Source organism: Lupinus angustifolius, chromosome LG17 (assembly GCF_001865875.1).
Source record: "Lupinus angustifolius cultivar Tanjil chromosome LG17, LupAngTanjil_v1.0, whole genome shotgun sequence".
In the NCBI taxonomy this organism is placed as follows: Eukaryota; Viridiplantae; Streptophyta; class Magnoliopsida; order Fabales; family Fabaceae; genus Lupinus; species Lupinus angustifolius.
Window position 1 is genome coordinate 11,625,860 of NC_032025.1, and position 21,457 is coordinate 11,647,316.

Below are 21,457 nucleotides of genomic sequence, written 5' to 3' on the forward strand. Positions count from 1 at the left end.
ATTCAAGTCTGAGTCAAACTCAAAGAAAGGAAGTGTAAAGAATGCTGAAGCTTCTGAACTAGTTCATTTTCTATAGGCAAACGCTTAGTTGGAGCCAACAAAGTAAGAACTTAAATTCTTAAGGAGTCTCATATACATTTTTGAAATCAGTTCATTAATGATAGAAGAAAAGTTGTTAATGATTCACCAAGGAACTTATACATCTCAAAGTCAGAGTTAGATAAAGAAGAATATGAATAAAATGTTGAAGCTTTTAATATGCTTAACTTACTTTCTATAAGTATACTGAATAGAGTAATGAAGCTTATAATATGAATAATTCATTATCTACGCATACATATAGAAAATGAATTAGGAACATTAGAAACTTTAACATTTCCTCCACCTTGTTCTTCGGTGAAACAGTAATACATGTTTCTTATATCATTATGAGTTGATTTTGGAAATTTCTACTAGACAATCCTTAATATTTTCATTTCTCTTTTTTTTATAATCAATCTCAAACTCATTGAGTTACCTCTTGTTATTACATTGTACAGTTTACACACATGTACAATGTATAATATATCATAGAAAAAAAATACCAAATGTGAGTTTTCAACTCACCTAAAACACCATTCACTGTTAATCTGTTATTATGATTTGTACTAAGCATATATTTTACTTGATAAACATCATTGTTCAGTTTAGGGATAAGCATAGAACGGATAACGTTTGTTCCTAACTCAACCCTAAATGTTGACCAAATATCTTTTGAAACCTCTAGATATACCAATCTTAAATAAAAACAAAAGCAGAAATGAAATTAGTGCCGCTGTATTTGATTATTCAGATGTTGTCATAAGCACTTTTTTCTTTTCCCATTCACTGAGTTTGAAGCTGCATTCAAGTTTAATTAATACTTGAAAGCAACAGTTCTGTTCAACAAACTACGGTTGTCCTTTGACCAAACAATGTGAAACAAATATGCAAACAATTATATAATTCTTTCATTCCGATTTGGCACTTCATAGGATACTCTATTTTAATGAGTAAAATTAAGAATTTAATATTTATGTAATGAAAGTATAAGATTTTTTTTTAGAGTATCAACTCATCATCTACTATTTATATACATATTAAACTTTTAAAAGTTAAGAGTTATATATATTTATACATAATAAACTTTTAAAAGTTAAGAGTGATATATATTTATATAGAATGAATCATTTGCTTCTATATAAATAACATAACAAATGTTGATCTAGTGGTATAAGACTCTATTAAATCCTTAGTATAACCAAAATGTCAAATATTCAACTCCATACTTGTTGGACCTAAAAAAATTAATTCATTAGAACATTGAGGAGATACCCTGGCCAATACCAAAATAAATAACGTTGCCCATACAATACAAAATGAGGCAAAGGTCGGTGATGGTAGGGGCAGAAAATAATTATGATCATCCATGTGCTTCAACAGACACAAGATTTGACTTCTGTTGAAAAATGAGGAAAAAACTAAACTTTCACTTAAAGCTGACAATGTAAATCAAACTTCAAGATTTTTCTTCTGTTGAGCTTAAATCATATTATTGGCTGAACAAAATTTCAACTTTTCATTATCTGGCTTTTTTTCCTGATGACAGGGCTCCTAATTATAACATAATCCAAAAAATTACTTTGATTGCAATGTTATGAAAATAGTTGGTCAACTAGTCAAAAACCAAAAAAAAATTGGCTTTTTAATTGATTATGGTACAGGGACAAAAAATCTTTGCCATCCCATTAATTCAACAACCTTATGAGGTTTGATGACCTTTTTGTCTGCCATGTTGGAAGAGTAACATGTAATGTAACTGAACAAGAAACAAGTTGTTGCCTTTACAGTGATGGTGACAGGCCCAAAAAAATTATGAACATTGCATAGATAGAAACAACACCCCATCACTAGTTTGTCAGAAATAAGAAATTCTACAGAGAAAAGGTAAAGTAAGTACTGTTGCTAACAGAACTGAATAATTTTGCTATGTCCACAAGGGACATGAGGGCCACAAAATAATGCATGTTATACTATGGTATATAGAAAATTGAAAGTTTTATATTACCATATGAAAATTTTGTTAATAAGAGTCATTCAAGTTCAACAGTAAGAGATACTAACTTCCACTACAAGAACTATTGAAAAGAATGGAATGGGAGAGTAATCACAATGCACCCTTTACTTCTTTTCATTAGTACCCTTATGCTGTACAAGCACAGCTAGTTACTTTTCTTAAGAAACTGAACTCCTAACTTATACTAAAGTCCCAATTTGGAGTATAGTGAGGTTGAGTTTCCCTCAAATGTTCAAAAGGTCTTATTCTCCAAAAATGGAAAGGACAAGAAAAGAATTATAGGGAAAAAATGACAGAATAAAGGCAAATTCTAAGATGTGAAAACAAAAGAAGGTCTTTGAAGAGGGGCTGTTTTTCTTGGGCGCTTTCTGAAATTCACAACTTCAATCAATTCACATGGTTGAGCTTCAGATATAGATGACTCTGGTTCTGAATTAGGGTTATCATTCAAAGTACAATCAGCAGGATCAGGTTTTGGAGCTGTGGTGCACTCTGAACTCTTCCTTTGTGAATAGTGATTTTGAGGCTCCACTGGATGTAATGAGACCTAACAATTGCACATGATTAGAATTACAAATGATAAGTAAACAACAAAAGGCTAATAGTAAATCAAAGTATGGCTGCAACTACTTACCTTGCATGTAATGGAACAGAAGCGATTACGCTCATCTTGTAAGTGTTTTCCACATTCTTTACAAGTACCACCTGCCTTTGGTCTTATTGGTAAGTTGCTTTCTTTGGATTTAGACTCGGGACTTAAATCAGCAGATTTAGGTTTACTGATTGAAGGCCGGGGTTTGAGATGCACAATCCTTTCATTATTGGATATGTAAGTCTGCAAAATCATGTAATTCATGGCCTCATTGTAAGATGAAAATTATGCTCATAAATCAGTTTTTGATTAGAGTTTGGGAGGTTTAGTGAGTTGGATTCAGATATATACCATAACACCAATTAAGTAATGAGGTACAGTTATATTTCAACAACTATCACAACCAAAAAATTAACCATAGCTCATTTCACATATGACTGCATTAGAAAATTAATGGCAGGTTATCCAAAATTCCGAATATCTGTTATCACCTATAGAGTAAGACAAATCAAGAAATATGAATAAGATCAATATCACGCAAACGAAATGTTCTAATTCAAGTAAAAAAACAATCTCATTTATAATAACAAGTTAAACACTATCTAGTGAGTAGTGACTCAGAAGAATGAACCTGAATTTTAGAGCAGTCAAAATACTTCTGCAGCTCGGAATGGCGAAACACATCCTGATAAGAGTACTTGTATATCTGAAACGTTCTATGAAGGGAATGAGCTTCCTTACAGTGCCTACACATTCTAACTTCACAATCTATACAGAACACGTTCTTCTCGTTGGACCTAAGATCAAGGTGATCATCACAATACCCAAAGCTGCTATTCATAAGAGCCCTAACCCAATATCTATCACTTCCCTCTGGTAAATGATTCGGCCCCACCTGCAAAATCCACCCATTATCATAAAATGAATTCAAGAACCCTAACAATACAAAATCCAGTTCAACAATCAAGGATCAAAATACTAATCTTTCCTCATCAAATTAACACAACATTATCAGTCTTCAAGAAACCTAAACCCAACATTCAATATACAAAACAAAATCAACTTAATCTACAGAATCAGCTTTCCTAATTTCATGTACAATGAAACTAAACTTTGCAAGTGAAAAAAATGGAAGACTAATCCAATGATTACAATGAACTGATGCTAAATACTACACGCAAGAATCAAAAGTACTCAAATTGCAAATAAAAATAAAAAAAATTGCATAAAAGGGTATCATTTATCAATGATCATGCATTTGAAATCAAAATATAAGAAACCAAACATAAAAAACGAAACTTTTTAAAACCCCATTAAAAATTAGACACCAAAAACCAGAAAAAAGTAATTCTTTACTAAATCCTTACCATTTTTTCCTTTTCAGATAGAGCTTACAGTAGCAGAGGCGTCTTTGTGTAGAGAGAAAGTGAAGAAACAGAATGAAATGGAATTAGGGAAGTAAAAAGAGAAAAGGTATAATTATAATTATTGTTCTAAATGATATCATTTAAAAATTATGAAAAGATAAAAAAGAAAAAGAAAATGGATCGTTTTCTTTTATCTGCAAGAGAGGATTAGAAGCATCGTTGCAACGGCGGGAAGAGAAATGCGTCGGTGTCGTTGGATTGGAAGATGATCGAACGGTGGTAGTTGCTTGAGTTTGAATGTACAGTGGGACCCACGAAATGGGAAAAGATTTGGAAAGCCAATAAAAGTCGCTAGCTGCAACCCACTCACTTCCCGCTAATTTAACCGAAATTCTAGGAATCCACATATGTCATTTCTATTGTTTTAAGGGTGTAAAATGTATTAGTAAAGATTCTATTTATTTTTATTGTCTCATTTATGATTTATTTCTATTAATTTAATTTATATTTAAAAGTCAATAATAATTAAATAGGAATGTATATGAATATCAATAGTATAAAAAACTTTTGCATTATTAGGGCATACATTTTTCTTTTGTTTTACAAAATAACTTAATACATGTGCAATATAACTATAAAATTTAAAGTGATTATACGGTAAAAAAATATAGTGGCGACTAGCTTGCAAACTGCAAGCTAGTTCGCTTTCAAGCGAACTGTTTTTTAGCCGTTAGATTAAATGATCCATAATCTCACTCGTCAAAATCATGATCGACTACCGTTATTGTTTAGAAGTCGTGATAACACGTTACGACTTCTATAAGGCATTTCTTCACATTTCAGAAGTCGTGATACCGAAATACGACTTCTGTGGGAAGTTAGGTTAACATAGAACGACTTCTATACTGACCATAAGTCTTATCACGATTTTCATTCAGAAGTTGTTATGTGTCATCACGACTTCTGACCAGAAGTTGTATTACACCATCGCGACTTCCATTCAGAAGTTATTATGTGTCATCACAACTTCTATACTGATCAAAAGTTGTATTACACCATCACGACTTCTATACTAAAGACGTGTAAAGTTACCATAATTTCTAAAAGGTGCACAAAACGGTAACCAGTAACCAAATTTTTCATCTAACGGTTATAAAGTAGTTCGTTTCCAAGCGAACTAATATCCAATTCACATATTAGATTTGGCCAAAAAAACACTTACACACATGTTCATTCCAAAAAATAGTAAATCTTAGGTTTGTTTATGAGGGTAATGCAAATGGTTTTATTATAACTGATTATTATAAATTTAAATTAATTAAAAAACATATTTCTTTGTTGAGTTGAAATAGAACTACAATTACTTAATAACCCAAATTATTATTGGATTCTTTAACAATGACATATTTGAAGAGGAATGTATATCAAATAATGTTATTGAATTCATTAACAATATAATAGCATATCTTGTGTAGAAATAGAATGTTTATTGAATTTATTAACAACAACCAAAATCTATAATAACAAACTTCAAAACAAGATTTTGACCGCTAAATATTTATTTAAATAAAAATTCCTCAGACCTCAATGATTAGGAAGTCTTATATGACTGAGTATTGTAAATCTTCTTAAAAAATTTATAGACGATCACTGAATCATTCATCATTCATGTTTTATCATTGATTCTTCAAAAAAGTAATACAATTGAAAGATGGAGATTCTATTAATTGTATATAAATTTTTACACTAACAATATATAAATATTGTCCTCTTTCAAGATTTGGTGGTCAAGTTTTCTCCTTCCAAATTATTTGTCATGAAGTTTTTCAGTTTGTCTGTTGATATGGGTGACCTCTACATGTGCATTGAATCCATGTTATTTTTCTCACATTTGAAAGAGGGTCATGTTGTTAGCAAATTATATTATTTTTACATCATAGACATGGAATGTTTTGTTTTCATAATGTATGATGATCCAATTTAAAACCTTACAATGTCTATAATTTCATTTGCATTGTCTGTGCAAGTTCTATAATATGAGACATTCTATTTTGTTCATAATCCTACAAGTACACATTGAAAATGTGTTAGAGATATAGTATTTATAAATACAATGTGCTGTATTTTTCATCCATGACAACGAGTGTAAATACATTGTTGAAGACTAGCTTTTGTACTTTTGTGTTGGTGTGATTGTCTCCCTCTTACTCTGGTTGTTGAATTCAAGCACTTGTTAGTCTTGAACCACCTTGAGTGACTATTTGAAAAGGATTTTGAAGGTGAAGTTACTATTTATAAGTGTATGTTTAGAGAGGAAGAAGAGAGTGAGAATTCATATAGTCTCCTTATATGTGACTTCATTTATTTATACTATGAGAAGTGATACATACTCCAAGGGTAGACCTCTTATCATTGTGTATAGTATGACATTGTCCTTTTACAACATATTATATTGACATTATTATACATTTTGATTACTTTCTATCGTGTTACGAGTAACGTGAAATGTACTACTCAGGCAACATGACATTGTCATTGCTGTAAAGGAAGGTGTTTCAACATATAAAGTACTAACTCAAACATGTCTTGTTGTCGTTGTCATTTTCCCTAACTAGTTCGGCCTTTCTAGCATGTTCAATAGTCATATAGACTATATCTTGTTTGCCAGATAATTAGTCTCACTCCTAGTGACATGTTGGTGTTGACCAATCCTATACAAGATGAAACAACTTTAAAATCTTTTATTAGTATATCATCATTATTCACTTTATAAGCAACAATGTATTTCTAATTTCTCCCAATATTTTTTACCCGTTTTATCTTGAACAGGAAAGTTCTTCCAAAGAGAACAACACCTAGTGCTGCTGATGGTTCCACTAGCCAACTCTCCTGCCTGGAAAAAATTTCACATTTTAAAAATATCTCTTGTTAGTACGTAAAAATTCATGATAAGTTGTCTTAGAGAATATGTAAAAGTAAATATTTAAATGTTGTATACTCCATTCGTAATATACTTTTTCATAATAGTGAATCACAAGGGCACAATGAAAATGTTTTTAATTAAAAACTAAAAGTGGATATATTATTTATTTAAGTCTAGATGATTAATAAAATAGTTTTACTTCAATGGCACTCTATCTATTTTCTAAAAAAATGGGGACAAATCTGTGAAAAATGAAAACTTCTTATAAATTTTAGAAGATTCTATAAAAATATTAAAAGTGGGTTGAGAAATTATTATTGAATGATCAAAATTTAAGGAACCATTTTCATGAATTTTGTTAATGAAATTATAGGAGTCGAGTAGTCACCCTAAATTATTAAACTGCATTTTAGGAATTGTAATTTCATTTTAATATCTAGATACATATTTGATGCACATGAAAGTACATGAGAATAACATGATGCAACTACCAGGTACTAAGTTGTAATATAAATAGTTTATATCTTATGTCTTTGTTTATGTCTTCAGGTAGAGAAAATTACTATAATTTGAACCTACATATCATAGATTTTATAAGCAGATGCCCTTAAAGTTTCATATTTGTCATTCCATGAACTAATCTTTGTAAGTGACGAATGCATAATTTTTTTCTTTTTACCCATATCAATTTCCAAAATAAGAAGCTTCCCATATTGTTTAACCTTATTTTATTTTGGGTAAACTATTTTTCTATCATTTAACTTATTTTTTTGTTTCAATTTGAGCTCATCTAATAAAATAATGTGTGAACTTAATCATTTATCTTATTTTTAAGTTTTAATTTAGCCCTATATAAAATAGAATGAAGCATCAACTGGGTCCTCCATCTTTCTAATATTTGTCAATTTCACATTTTTATCATTACAATGTTAGTTCTATTTTGCATCAAAACATGTCTATCTCATCACGTATACATTTTCCAAATCTAAATATATCTATTTAACATTGTTATGATAAAAGGATTGATTTGTCAAATATTAGAAAAATAAAGGACTATATCCATACTTAATTTTGTTAGAGGATCAACTAAATTAAATTAAAACCTAAAAGTAAGATAAATAACTAAAACAATATTTTACAATTTAATTTTTAGTCTTAACAACTAACTTTGCCTTGTATTTATCAAAACTAACTTTAACAGACTTATTTGTTACTTGTTAATTTGTCCAGTGCTTAAGATAAAATTTAGTCTAACTAAGATATAAAAGAGTAGCACAAAAGTCTGAGCAAATGCATATTTGTTAGAGGAACATTAATGTTGTTGACCGAAGGTGTGGTGCTGGATGTGGCGTCCTCTTGAGTTGAAGGGTGGGAAGGGTTGGAAGTCATAATTTTATGTTGGATGGAGTTGTTAAGCCAGAACTATAATATCATATAAAATAGCATTGTTAAAAATGTTTCATAGCTACCGGTTCAACCGGTAAATCAGTGAACCAGTCCTAATTCTGGTATAGTAGAATAATTATATCAGTCATGCAATTATACCAATCAAAATTGACTAAAACCGGTTATATCAGTCGGTTTTCAATTGAACCATGTAGTTCATACCGACCGGTTTTTATTTAAAATTATTTTTTAGTGAAAATAAAAAATATTGGGTTTTTATTGATTTTTCAACATTAATGTTAATACATTATATATGTATATCTAATTTTACTGGTATACAGTTTAATTAGTAAACCACTGGTTGAACTGTTATACCACTATACCAGTACCCTAACCGGTTTGATGAAACATATAAAACTGAATTATAAAGAATATGAATACTAATAATATATTATTGACTTATTTTTGATATCTTCAAATAGTACAATTTTTATAATGTATACGCTTCTCTTTATCCGTAGTGTTAGTTGAAAATGATAAGATAAAATTTAACCTATGTGAGATACAAGAGTAACATCAAAAGTATGTTTAATTATATCAACTAACTATAGAAAACTTATATCTAAGTTATTAACTTATCCTTGTATAAAGCTCGGCCTAACTGAGATATGAAGGATGACACAAAAGTATGAGGAGAGTATACTGTAGTTACCATGTTATTCATTGCTTCTAAGTTCTATACTCCAAGCTAGTTCATCAATTAATTTTAGATTACACTTCGTAATCAATCAATAATGAGATTATAGAATAGGTTTTTAATTTTTATTTATATAAGAAAGAACAATATTAAAACGTTATATATACTATTTTGCTAAAAGTTTTATGTAATCAAAATTTTAATATGGTAATATTTTTAAATTTTATACTACTTTTAAATTATATGTTTTTCTTGAAATTATGGTTAAAAATTAATTGAAATGAATTTTACGAAATTAAACAAAGAACTGAAGTGAATGGAGAAGATGTTAAAAAGCTGTTAGATCCTTTCTCTTCTTAGTGCATTATTTTAGTTTACTAATAACTTCTCCTAATTGTAGTTTGCATTATTTTGATTTTTGATGTCTTAAGATTAATTCATGTGAAAGGGTTTTTTTTTTCCTCCTGATTGTAGTGTGTCAGCTGATAGATAACACTATAACAGTATTTTACGTTGCATCTTTTTGTCATTCTACAATACTTGTACTGGTACGAAGGTTCCATTGAAATTCCTCTAATGCAGTTGACAAACTTTTCTCCTTGAAGTGGCATTAGTATCTTAATTAGATGGTCCAACACAAAAAATTTAATGTCTAATATTATAGATAATCTGTTGGGGCTGCTAGTAAAGGTAATATGTTTTAATATGTATTTTCTATTTTTTTTAGAGTAGATGGCCTACAACCTATCATAATTCATACCCGTAATTAGGGTAGACACAACATAGTATTTCATGTTTTTTTACAAATATACATGTACATATTCATCCTAATTTAGATTGTGCAAACATAAACATGACGCTCAATAAATAACTAACCTTATTGTTTTGCACTGTTCAAAGTTTGTTCCACCTTCTCTATTACATTCATTTAAGGGTTAAAAAAGTTCTATTCGGTTCAGTTTTGGTGCGTTTTGGCGACCGCACTAAACACAAATACATGATTCAGTTCTATTCAATTAACCACAAATTTAACTATAGCAACCGAATCGAACTGAACCGTTATTGCATCAATTGAAAGTTCAATTACAAGAAATATTGTTTATTCATAAAAGAAAACACTACTACTATTATTATTATCAAAATATATGAATCATATATAGATGAGTAACAAATTTGAAACTCATAATTGTTTGTTAGTAATATATATAACAATTATGTATTTATTGTGAAAAATTGAATTATCACATATAATAATACAATCAACAATCAGTAATATATATATCTATTAGTAAATATATATAACAATACAATTCACAATTAATAACATATATATCAAATAGTATATAATAGTTACATATATAACCTTACAGTTCACAATTATTAACACATGTAACAATATATATAAAACAATATATGATATATGTTAGTTTCAAATTCAATACCATAAAAGTTGTAAGATATGTTCCAAATCATTAAGACACTAAGAAACAATTTAGTAAGTAATAAAATATATAATACTAACATAATAACAATTTAGTAACATTAATACTACAATTCACACAAAATTGATAATTTAAGCTAGAAAATTGGTTGGAGGATTTAAATGACAATAAAACATCATTTAATACTATCTATTTCTTTAATATGCAGTTGAGTTCGGTTCTAACGGTTCCTAAATTTATAAAATCATACACCAAACCGAACATAAATGGTTCCTTAAAAAAAATAACTTAACCGAACCGCAAAATCGAATTAAACAACATTTTGCGTTTCAATTCAGTTCCATCAATTTCACGCTTTAAATCAGAATCACTTACACCCCTACATTCATTAACGGTTCGAGTTTTCTCTTTGTGCATGTTTCACAAGAACATAAATCCTATACATCTATTATTCTATCTCACTATATTTTTAATTAATAAAAAATAATTATCTCAATAAAAAATAAATTATCATAATTATAAATAAAATGATTGTTTTTTATTAGTGGTAAAATAATTAATATATACCAACAAATGTCGGTTCAAGTGGTACATGCTTGATTCTCATTAAGCAAGGTCTTGGATTCGAGTCTTATGGATGGAAAAAAATTCACTGAGAGAGTTAGCCCCACATATTTATGGATGTTCCTTGTTTGAACAGAATTAACTCTAGTGCAATGATACATATGAGAAACAAAATAATTAATATATCATATTTTTGTTGATTCCATCATTGTTAATTAAATGTAATACTTATATATGTTGAGATCTTCATCCATGGGTTACAACATTCCTTCATGGGCTAAGTGAAAGAAGCATATAAGTGGGTTTGACACCACATCTTGATCCAAAACCTTAATGCATTAGGTTTATGGGTCCATCAACTTATATGCTCTTTAACTCATTCATTATTGTCCAATGTGAGACTTCTTCATTCACACTTGGAATACCCAACATCTTCCCCTCAAGTGTGAGTTCTCCTTCGAGTATTGGATATACACCAGAGCTCAGCTCTCTATCTACTTACACCGCCGTTGACTTATCCTTTCATCAACGGAACACGCCGCCTTGACCTCTCATCAGGAAGACTTTCGACACAAGGATCTACCGATCACTTGTCGCTTCAATACTCCGTTGAGTCGTCGAACCATCAGCTCTGATACCACTTGCTGGGAGATCTTCATCCATGCGTTACAACATTCCTCCATGAGCTAAGTGAAAGAAGCATATAAGTGAGTTTGACACCAAATCTTGACCCAAAACCTTAAGACATTAGGTCTATGAGTTCATCCACTTATATGCTCTTTAACTCATTTATTTTTGCTCAATGTAGGACTTCTTCATTCACACTTGGAATACCTAACATCTTCCCCTCGAGTATGAATTCCCATTCGAGTATGGGATACACTAGAGCTCAGCTCTCTACCCACTTGCACCGCCATTGGCTTATCCTTTCATCAACGGAACACGCCGCCTTGACCTCTCATCATGAAGACTTTTGACACAAGGATCCCACATGGATCTACCGACCACTTATCGCTTCAATACTCCGTTGAGCCGTCGAACCATCGGCTCTGATACCACTTGTTGTGAGATCTTCATCCATGAGTTACAACATTCCTCCATGAGCTAAGTGAAAGAAACATATAAGTGAGTTTGACACCACATCTTGACCCAAAACCTTAAGACATTAGGTCTATGAGTCCATCCACTTATATGCTCTTTAACTCATCTATCTTTACTTAATGTGGGAATAGTTGAAGGAGAAGGCATAGAGATTTAGATAGAGAGATTTATATATAGTTAGTACATTATTCATCATTTATTTATGTACTTTTAGGTAAGAAATAATAACAATTAAGTAAGAAGGATGCAGTAACATTGTAAAATATTCTTCTGCATACAATTTTTTTCTGTTGTTAATTTGTGCCAAAACCTCATCATTGTACTAAGATATTATAATTTCGTTATGTTTCAGATGGTTTTACTTTGATATGAAACCTTCTTTCACATTCCTATTGCCTAAAAAGTTTCGTGCACGGTGTTACTCATATATGAACACATTTTTGTTTTTCAAGGTCCATGTTGATCATACACCATGATCGCTTATTAACCTTCCACTTATTACCATGACCCCTACAAGTATTGATGGTTCATTTGAACTCCCCCTTAACAAAACATACCTATAATTAGTTCACTATTTATTTATATTATTTATTTAAAAGTAAATTATCATTAGATATAAGTTGTGGATAATTCACTGACAGTGTAAAAATTAAAATCTATATTTATAGTGTATGAATAATCTACACCAATAGTGTAAAAACCTAATATATTAATGGTGCATACATTCTTATCTCTATTTACATCCCATTTGTACTATAAAAAACAAAAATACAATTTAATTATAAGTAGTTTTGGGCTAATCAAACAGACACATGGGCCGAATTAAAATGGGCCTACCCAACCAACAATGCTAGAGGTTTTCATCTGAAAAAAAAAACACTCGAAATGAAGAGAACAAAGTTAGGGTTTTGTCGATTTCACACTATAAAATATATACTGAAGTTATTAGCTTTGCCATCGCGTTCGAATCTCAGATCTCACTCTTCTTCCAAAGTAAGATTAGTTTATTCTCACTTGTTTATTTGCTTCTCATTTTCTTCAACAATTTGCTCCTTTGTAGAATTTGATTTTTTTTAATTTAATTCTGTGCTCCTCTATAGGTTAATAGCTTTTTTTTCTTAATTCGTTTATAGCTTTTGCTTCGCCTTTCAACATTGTTTATGTATCGGCGAAAATCTATGTTTTCTGTTCCCACTACGTTTTATAACCCTAGGATCTGAGTTATCAAGGAAAGTAGGAAACAGTGAGTTCTGCAGCTCTAAGATGCGATTTTTTTGGTGTTATTGAAAAATTCAAAATTCAAAATTCAAGAATTTAGGTCTTTTCAGCTGAATTTTTTCCTCAAACATTTTATTCTTATATTCAATCATTTGAATGGTTTAGAGTTTTTTGAATTTGAAAGATTTTAATTTTGGCGTTTAAGTAAGTGATGACATTTCAAAACCTTGCAATGAGTCTCTGAGGATGATGAAACAAATAACTTTCGTTCTTCTGAGTTGTCCATGCGGAAGATACATGGAGACCTGAACTGAAGAGACTTTAATTTATGCTTCTAATTCCTCTTCCCCTAATTGAGAATGATTGATTAGTCTTCTGTTTAATTTCTTAACTACATTATTCACTTGTTTTACTTGAATTTAATTGCCAGCTTAGGTAAGCTTTTGGAAGAGCTTACATTGACCATATTTGGGTTTTTGAGAATATATTATGAGAAGATGCTTGCAGAAATATCTTATGAACAACTCGTGACTTTTTTATAAGCTCTTTTAGCTTAATTCAGTTAGCTTAATGTAGAAGACCTTTTACTTTTTTTAAAAAAAAATGGCTTATTGTAAAAGAAATTAATTAAGTTGTTTACCCAAAATACACCTTAACTTACATCATTGTTCTTTTTTGCTATTTTACTAATGAATTAGATCTGCTAAAGAATTTAAACAAAAAGCCTCTGAGGATGATCAGAACAATAACTTTCGTTCTTCTGAGTTGTCCATGCGGAAAATTATTTGAGACCTGAACTGAAGTGGCTTATGAATGTTTTTCCTGCTTTTCCCATTGTGCTGCTCTCGTTTTTACATTGTTGTTGATTTCTCTCTATTTTTTCCTTCTGTCATTGTGTTTTATATTCATCGCAATGTATTCAAAATTTTAGTCATTGGTTCCTTATTTTCTTCACTGAATTTATCATTGATATGTGCCCTGTTGTTAACTTGCAGATTTATTTGAACAACTTTGGAACTGAATTGTATTATCGTCCAAAATGAGGTATTTTTATTCTCTTACTGTTCTCCTGATGAAAATTTCTGATTATTAGAATATTTATACTTCCCTTAAGTAATAACTTTTTTATTTTCTTTTTCACACTTTCCAAGCCGGCCAATGGAGGAAGATGTAAGTCTTTTATTCTTTAAATCATATTTATTAATTGAAGATTGGTATTATGATCCTTAGCTTCTTCATTGATTATTATGTATCTTCAATGTACACAACCTACTGTGCTGGATGTCTATTAATACAAAAACAATCTTTTGCATAATTTGCCCTAGTTTTCAGCAGTATCTTAATCTTAGGTTGGATTGCAGGTTGTGAACAAACAAAAAAATAATCTTAGGTTTGAAATGTGACAGCCATTTTTCAATCATATGATTCTGTTATCTGTCATCGTAATGAACATATCTCTATTGCTTGAACTTAGTTTTATCCATCTTTATTCTGTGTGCACTGCCAAGTTGATTTTGTATTGTAAATTTGTCATGTTCTTGTGTTTTACATAGTATGGGCTTTAAATTGGTGTTTACAGTGCTTTGATATCTTACTGAGTTACCGTACTCGATATTTGCAGGTGGTGGCTAAGAATGAGGAAGAAGAATTCAACACAGGACCACTGTCAGTACTTATGATGAGTGTTAAAAATAATACTCAGGTATGGTTGCTGGGTTCTTGAAAATTATATAGCACTATGGGTTCTGAGGATTGAGGCAGGCTCAAAGGTATTTGATATGCTTATTTATTCAAATCTTTTATTTATGCAGGTTCTGATTAATTGTCGTAACAACAAAAAGCTGTTGGGTCGTGTTCGGGCTTTTGATAGGCACTGCAACATGGTCCTTGAAAATGTCAGGGAGATGTGGACTGAGGTATGCTTTGTTCCTTTGGATTTAATTCCCATGCACTTGTTATATCAGCCAATGATCTAAGTGTTGTGTGTACAATCAGGTGCCGAAGACGGGTAAGGGAAAGAAAAAGGCTCAGCCAGTTAACAAGGACAGATTCATCAGCAAAATGTTCCTCCGTGGGGATTCTGTTATCATTGTTCTCAGAAACCCCAAATGAGCTTATATAGCATCACTATCTGATATGGATGTAATTGGTTTTGTAGTATTTGCCATTTTGTTATCTTGTTGGTCTGTCTAGACTTTCATGCCATCTGAAAGTTGTTGCCATGTTGAGATATTAGCAGAGGATGTAGTTGGTATTTTCATGTTGACCTCGTGAACAGTTTTAAAGAATTCAGAGAATACCATACCCTTCACAGTTATGTACATTCTAATCCTTTGATTGTATGAAAATAGTTTTAACATGTAAAGATCTCTATCAATTCTGCATTATTCATAACATCAAATATCGTTGTGTATGATTTCTACTGAAAGTTACAATATAACAACCTTTTCTATACCTTGTTGTCTTTAATAGTTAGAAGATAAATTGACAACTATATTAAGATTACTCTTGTGAACAAACAAAATCATAATTTTAATTCTTCAATTAGTACACAAATTGATTTCATAATATATTCTAAGAACTTGCAAGACAATTTTTTTCCTTGCTATAAATTTAGTAAAATAATTTAACCATGGGATACTATTCTCCTTTGAAGTTCAAAATTTGGCTTGTTATAGTTAAATATAAAAAAAGTAAAAGTAATCTGAAAGGACAATTTCTAAATGTCTCATTTTCTTATTTTTTTTATGAAAACTTAAAAAGTGTAGAATTTTTGGATCAATAGGAAACTAGAATATAGTATTCTGAGGAGATGAGTTGGGATCACTTTGTGAATGAGAAATTCTTGAAGTTGATAAGTCGTCATTTGACGAACTTGACCTGGAGGTTATCTTTTTAAATGATGACGATCAAGCAAGGGAGGAGCGTTTTAGATAGATTAAATATAAAAGATGTTCCATATCTTTGTATTGTAGAAACACTAAATACTTATGTCCGAAAGTAATTTCTTTTATTATTATTTATATAAAACTATTCTAAATTCCGTGTATATATATTTATGTTGGGGCCCAATGCATTTTTTGTTATTGTCCATTTTGAGTGTTGTATTGCTATATAGGTTAGGAATAAATAATGTCATATCCCTTAATCAGCAAACATAAAAATCTCATAATCAGAAAACATGACATGTATTATTTAAAGAAATTCATTAATTTCATAAAGGTGAAAAGTTATATTTACTAGTTTTTTTAGGCTTGTTCGTTGGGATTACATTGCATTTTTGTTTGGGTAAGATTTGGCTTTTCTTAAAAAACATAAGGCAATTGCCTTTTGGTTCAAAACAATGATATGCACGTGGTTTTTCTGAAAACAATTTGAAGGTAAAGATTTTAAATGGCTTGATCAAAGAGAAAAGTGAAAAGTCTTTAGCATTTCTCTCTGATTTCTTTTATACACAATATTATAAACCTATTCCTGGTCTGTAGATTCTCAACCAAAAGATCACACATCATTGGCTGAGAATTTACAATTTAATATAATGTATGGATTGGATTGGTAAGTGTATGGATACTTAATGGAGACATTGATATTTTGCTATGCAACCATAACCTGAAGCAAATCGACCATTTTGGATTTGAACCGCTCCAATTTACAATGTCACAACCTTACCATTACCCTAAAACACGTCTCTAGATTGCACAAACAATAAATATGGAAATTATTTCAAGCTAATGATTTTTATGCTCAAAATAAAACAATAACCCCATCAAAATAAAACAATATCATGAGTGGTTTAGACTATTTAAATATCAAAAGAAAACAATAACCCCATCTAATTAACAGATACAAAACTGATTTGAGTACCACATCCTTGAAATAGCAGAACTCATTGCAACTTCTCAGCAATCTGGATTGCATTAAGTGCAGCTCCCTTACGAATTTGATCCCCACAGACAAATATGTCCAACCTGTGTACATCAAACATTTATGCAAAATGCTTGTTATAATGTTTAATGTTATTGGAAAAAAAGTAATACATGCTATGGAAGATAATTACCCTTGATTTCCATCCAAGGACAAGTCCTGACGAATCCTGCCAACGGCAACATCATCCTTATTTGACACTTCCAATGGAGTAGGAAAATGATTGGATTCACGGTCATCAATAACCACTACACCCGGAGCATTCTTCAGAATATCTCTTGCCGTGTCCTGAAGTAATGAAAAATAAATAAACTCAGACAAGTGAAATCCTAACTCTAGGACAGGTTTTCTCACCCAAAATCCTTTTCATCTCCATAGACTTACAGGGAAGGACCCCCTTAAAATTGCATTGGGTCATTCCACCTTCCAACATTGAAAACACGAAGAATAATGAAGAATCATTGTTTCATAGAATCATTCCACCTTCCAATACTTCAAAGCCGTGCTTCATCACTACAAAAGGAATGATGTCCAAGAATTGACTGTTGCTTTGTGAATACATAACAATTCTCAATCATCACAAATCCCACCTGAAGTATGCCTCTACATAATGAATTTATCAATCCTAAACCCAAAACCCTACATAAATAAGACAAATTGCATGACCCAACACAGTAAAGACCTCTGAGCTTTATAGGGACTTGGTTATCAAGGTTGCCTTCATGCCACTTTTTGTTAATAAATGCAGACTTTGCAGATTCATTGATACATACACATAAGTCTGTATTTAAAATGGATCAAGCCCTATCAATTTGGCACCAATTTTATTATGACAAGTGAAAACTCAATTAAGTTACCATTCTAAAATTAATTCTAGCAACTACAAATATGGCACTGAATGTAGAAGATGGAGAAGGATGGTCATCAACACATGGAAACATAGTAAACTCAAGAAGCAAACTTCATTGACATTAGGCTGCATGTATCTACTCTATATGGAGGGAAAGAAGTATTCAAATTTTCCAACAAAAAAATGCACAGTGGAGCAGATTGGAACTTAGATAATGAATGAGATGAGGATTCGAATTTCAGAAAGAACACTGATAGGAGCTAGTGAGCTACGTACTGCAAACTGGCATTGATTTAATATGGTATATGGGAATGTTATTCAGTTTTGTTTTGTAAACACAGAGTCTGTTTTATATTAATGCTTTACAAAAATATTAATGCTTTACCAAATTGAATCTTATTATAAACTATTGAACACCAAAAAAATGCAAATTTAATTTCCTTAAATTTATAGAGGGGGAAAAGTTTTTATTGAATCAAATATAAATATTAGAAAAATCTGCAAAGCTATGCACACTTTAGGCTATAACATAGGGCACAGAAACATATAACATGAAGTCCTACCTCATCAAGGGGTGTCTCAAATTGAAGATTCACACTCTCAGCATGAGCTCGCATGACAGGAACCCGTATGCATGTGGCAGTTACTTTAACATCCTTGTCATTCTGTATAAGTGATGTGAAATAAGTAAGTTATTCCATAATGTGACAGTGAGACAAATAAGCTACTAAAAACAAGATTAATAGATTCAATTTCAACTTACCCAGATTTTCCTTGTCTCATTGACCATTTTCATTTCTTCTTCGTTATATCCATTTGGAAGAATAGATGCATTGTGTGAGAATATATTAAAAGCATACTGCAAAAGAGCAATATAATCAGGAAGTAGTTCTTGAACTTTTAATCACGAGGCATATATAAGAATACAGAAATGGGCAAACCTGTTGCTTGAATATTTTACGAGTTGGTGGTCTCCCTTCCAATACCTTATAAAGTCAAGAAAGAAAAAGATAAAATAAAGTCAATTTGCAATTGACAATAACTTTCTCCTCTTTTACCCCCACTAGTAGAATTAAAACTAAGTAGAGGGGTCATACCTCACGAGTTTGCAGCTCAAGCTCATCCATTGCAGCAGCACCAGCACCACTGGCAGCCTGATATGTACTAACAACCATACGTAATACCTGCAATATGCATCAACAGTTGAAAAACAAATCAAGCAACCGATACACAATAAAACATACAACCAGTCATAACTCCAAACCAATGACACCAAAACTCTACCACAGTAGAAGAATTGCTATAACAATTGTGATGATAGTCAGACGGGTGTAGTTCCCAGAGTGAGTAGTCAAGTATTAAATATTGATGTTATAATAAATATTTATAATTCTTTTAAAAGTAACCGACAGACGACAGCCAATGAAATGCTAGGCGAGTAGGGAGTACCATATATTATATATGGCAACACTGGTCCCCAAGAGTAATGCTTGAATCAAATAGTCTCCAAAATAAAAAACCAATACAAGTAAATTATATAGCCAAAAATGCATGAAGTTAGTATCAATTTAGCAATTTGGCATTGATTCAAGGAATTCTGTTTGTTACAAGTAACAACTAAATGACACACAGTAGACTCATGTTAGTATGAATATTGAGGAATCTCACATTTCAAGGTGAAGTAGACAACACTATTTTTACACGTTTAGGTAACCAGCTTAATCAAGTGCTAACTCAATAAGTTTTTTTTGCAATAATCTCAAAACAGCTTTTGTCTAATAAGCTTGTTAAAATATGCTAAAAGAAACTTCTAGGAAGGTTACAAGCTATTTTCATAATCTCTTATACTAAGCTCTATATGTTCTTCCAAATGCCCCTATAGGCAAAAATGAGTTGCATTAACTCCCGAGTATTAAATTAATAAATTTAGCTACACAAGCAATGGTGTTACTGATTCAAATACCAAATATAAAATCAATTAATCAATTCACATAAAAATCAAAAGCAAAAAACTAAAACAAACCAAATTTTAAAAAAGTTTCACCTTGGCACGTCTATGAAGAGGAGTAGCAGCCATTAAACAAATGATAGTGGAGCAATTAGGGTTAGCAATGAGAGCACCTTTCCCGTTTCCAACCTTAATATTCTCCATGGCTTCAGGATTCACCTCTGGAATCACCAACGGAACCGTCTCATCCATCCGAAACGCCGAACTGTTATCAACGACGATAGTACCGTGTTGGACAGCGATGGGGCCGAATTCCTTGCTGATTGAACCTCCGGCGCTGAATAGGGCAATGTCGACGCCAGCGAAGCTCTCCGGCGTGAGCTCCTCCACGACATACTCGTTGTCCTCGAAGGTGAGGCGGCGGCCGGCGGAGCGCTTGGAGGCGAGCATTTTGATGGAGCGGTAGGGGAAGTCGCGATCGGAGAGGACGGAGAGGAACTCCTGGCCGACGGCGCCGGTGATGCCCACGACGGCGATTGAGGGTCCGGTTTCTTGGAGGGACATTCGGACAGAGAAGGTGGGCCTGGGCTTGAGACGGGTAGGGAGGGCCCGGGAGAGGAAGTAGTTGGTGTGGTGTTGGAGAGAAAGTGAAGCCATGAGAGAGAAGCAGTTACAGATAGAGAGAGAAGCAGTTACAGATAGAGAGAGAAGCAGTTACAGATAGAGAGAGAAGCAGTTACAGATAGAGAGAGAAGCAGTTACAGATAGAGAGAGAAGCAGTTACAGATAGAGAGAGAAGCAGTTACAGATAGAGAGAGAAGCAGTTACAGATAGAGAGAGAAGCAGTTACAGATATATATATAGAGAGAGAGTTACAGTTAGAGAGAGAAACAGTGGAATGGAATATGGAAATTGTTGAAGTTGCAGAGAGAAGGTGGTGGTTGCAGAAACAGAGAGCTGAGGACTGTGTTTTTGTTGGTTTTAAAATGAGAGAATAAATAATTTTTTCCGAATTATTTTCGGCTAATAAAAACATCATATATATATATATATATATATATATATTATTTTGTTAATTTTAGAAATATTTTTTTTTATAAAAACTAATTCAATAAGACACATGTTATAATTTTAATAATGATAAGAGATAAGTAATCTTCATGTCATATGATACTTTATCTATATCTATTAATTAAAGGGGCTTGTGTAATCCCTTTAATATGTTTCCTCTTTCTTGACACACATATTTATGGGTAAATATGTAATCCTAATACTTTTTTGTTTTAAAAAAAACATAAAAATATTGTGTTATTTTATAGAAAAGACAAACTTTTACTGTTTGAAGCTAAA

General features: G+C 31.5%; 3 protein-coding genes across 3 annotated transcripts; 1 reads left to right on the forward strand and 2 right to left on the reverse strand.

Moving 5' to 3' along the window:
- Positions 2,086-4,228, reverse strand: LOC109330722. Its single transcript, XM_019565004.1, has 4 exons — positions 4,055-4,228; positions 3,319-3,582; positions 2,730-2,930; positions 2,086-2,642 (listed from the first exon to the last, which is right to left on the reverse strand). The coding sequence occupies exons 1-4, from the start codon at positions 4,055-4,057 to the stop codon at positions 2,406-2,408; spliced, it is 705 nt and encodes a 234-aa protein (XP_019420549.1). The 5' UTR covers positions 4,058-4,228; the 3' UTR covers positions 2,086-2,405.
- On the forward strand, positions 13,070-15,750 carry LOC109330534 (small nuclear ribonucleoprotein Sm D2-like). Its single transcript, XM_019564751.1, has 6 exons — positions 13,070-13,160; positions 14,381-14,429; positions 14,537-14,555; positions 15,007-15,087; positions 15,197-15,301; positions 15,381-15,750. The coding sequence occupies exons 2-6, from the start codon at positions 14,425-14,427 to the stop codon at positions 15,495-15,497; spliced, it is 327 nt and encodes a 108-aa protein (XP_019420296.1). The 5' UTR covers positions 13,070-13,160; positions 14,381-14,424; the 3' UTR covers positions 15,498-15,750.
- On the reverse strand, positions 17,057-20,838 carry LOC109330580 (aspartate-semialdehyde dehydrogenase-like). Its single transcript, XM_019564816.1, has 7 exons — positions 20,204-20,838; positions 19,257-19,343; positions 19,101-19,145; positions 18,923-19,018; positions 18,723-18,824; positions 17,443-17,597; positions 17,057-17,353 (listed from the first exon to the last, which is right to left on the reverse strand). Exons 1-7 carry the CDS (start codon positions 20,762-20,764, stop codon positions 17,272-17,274), a joined length of 1,128 nt encoding a protein of 375 aa, XP_019420361.1. The 5' UTR covers positions 20,765-20,838; the 3' UTR covers positions 17,057-17,271.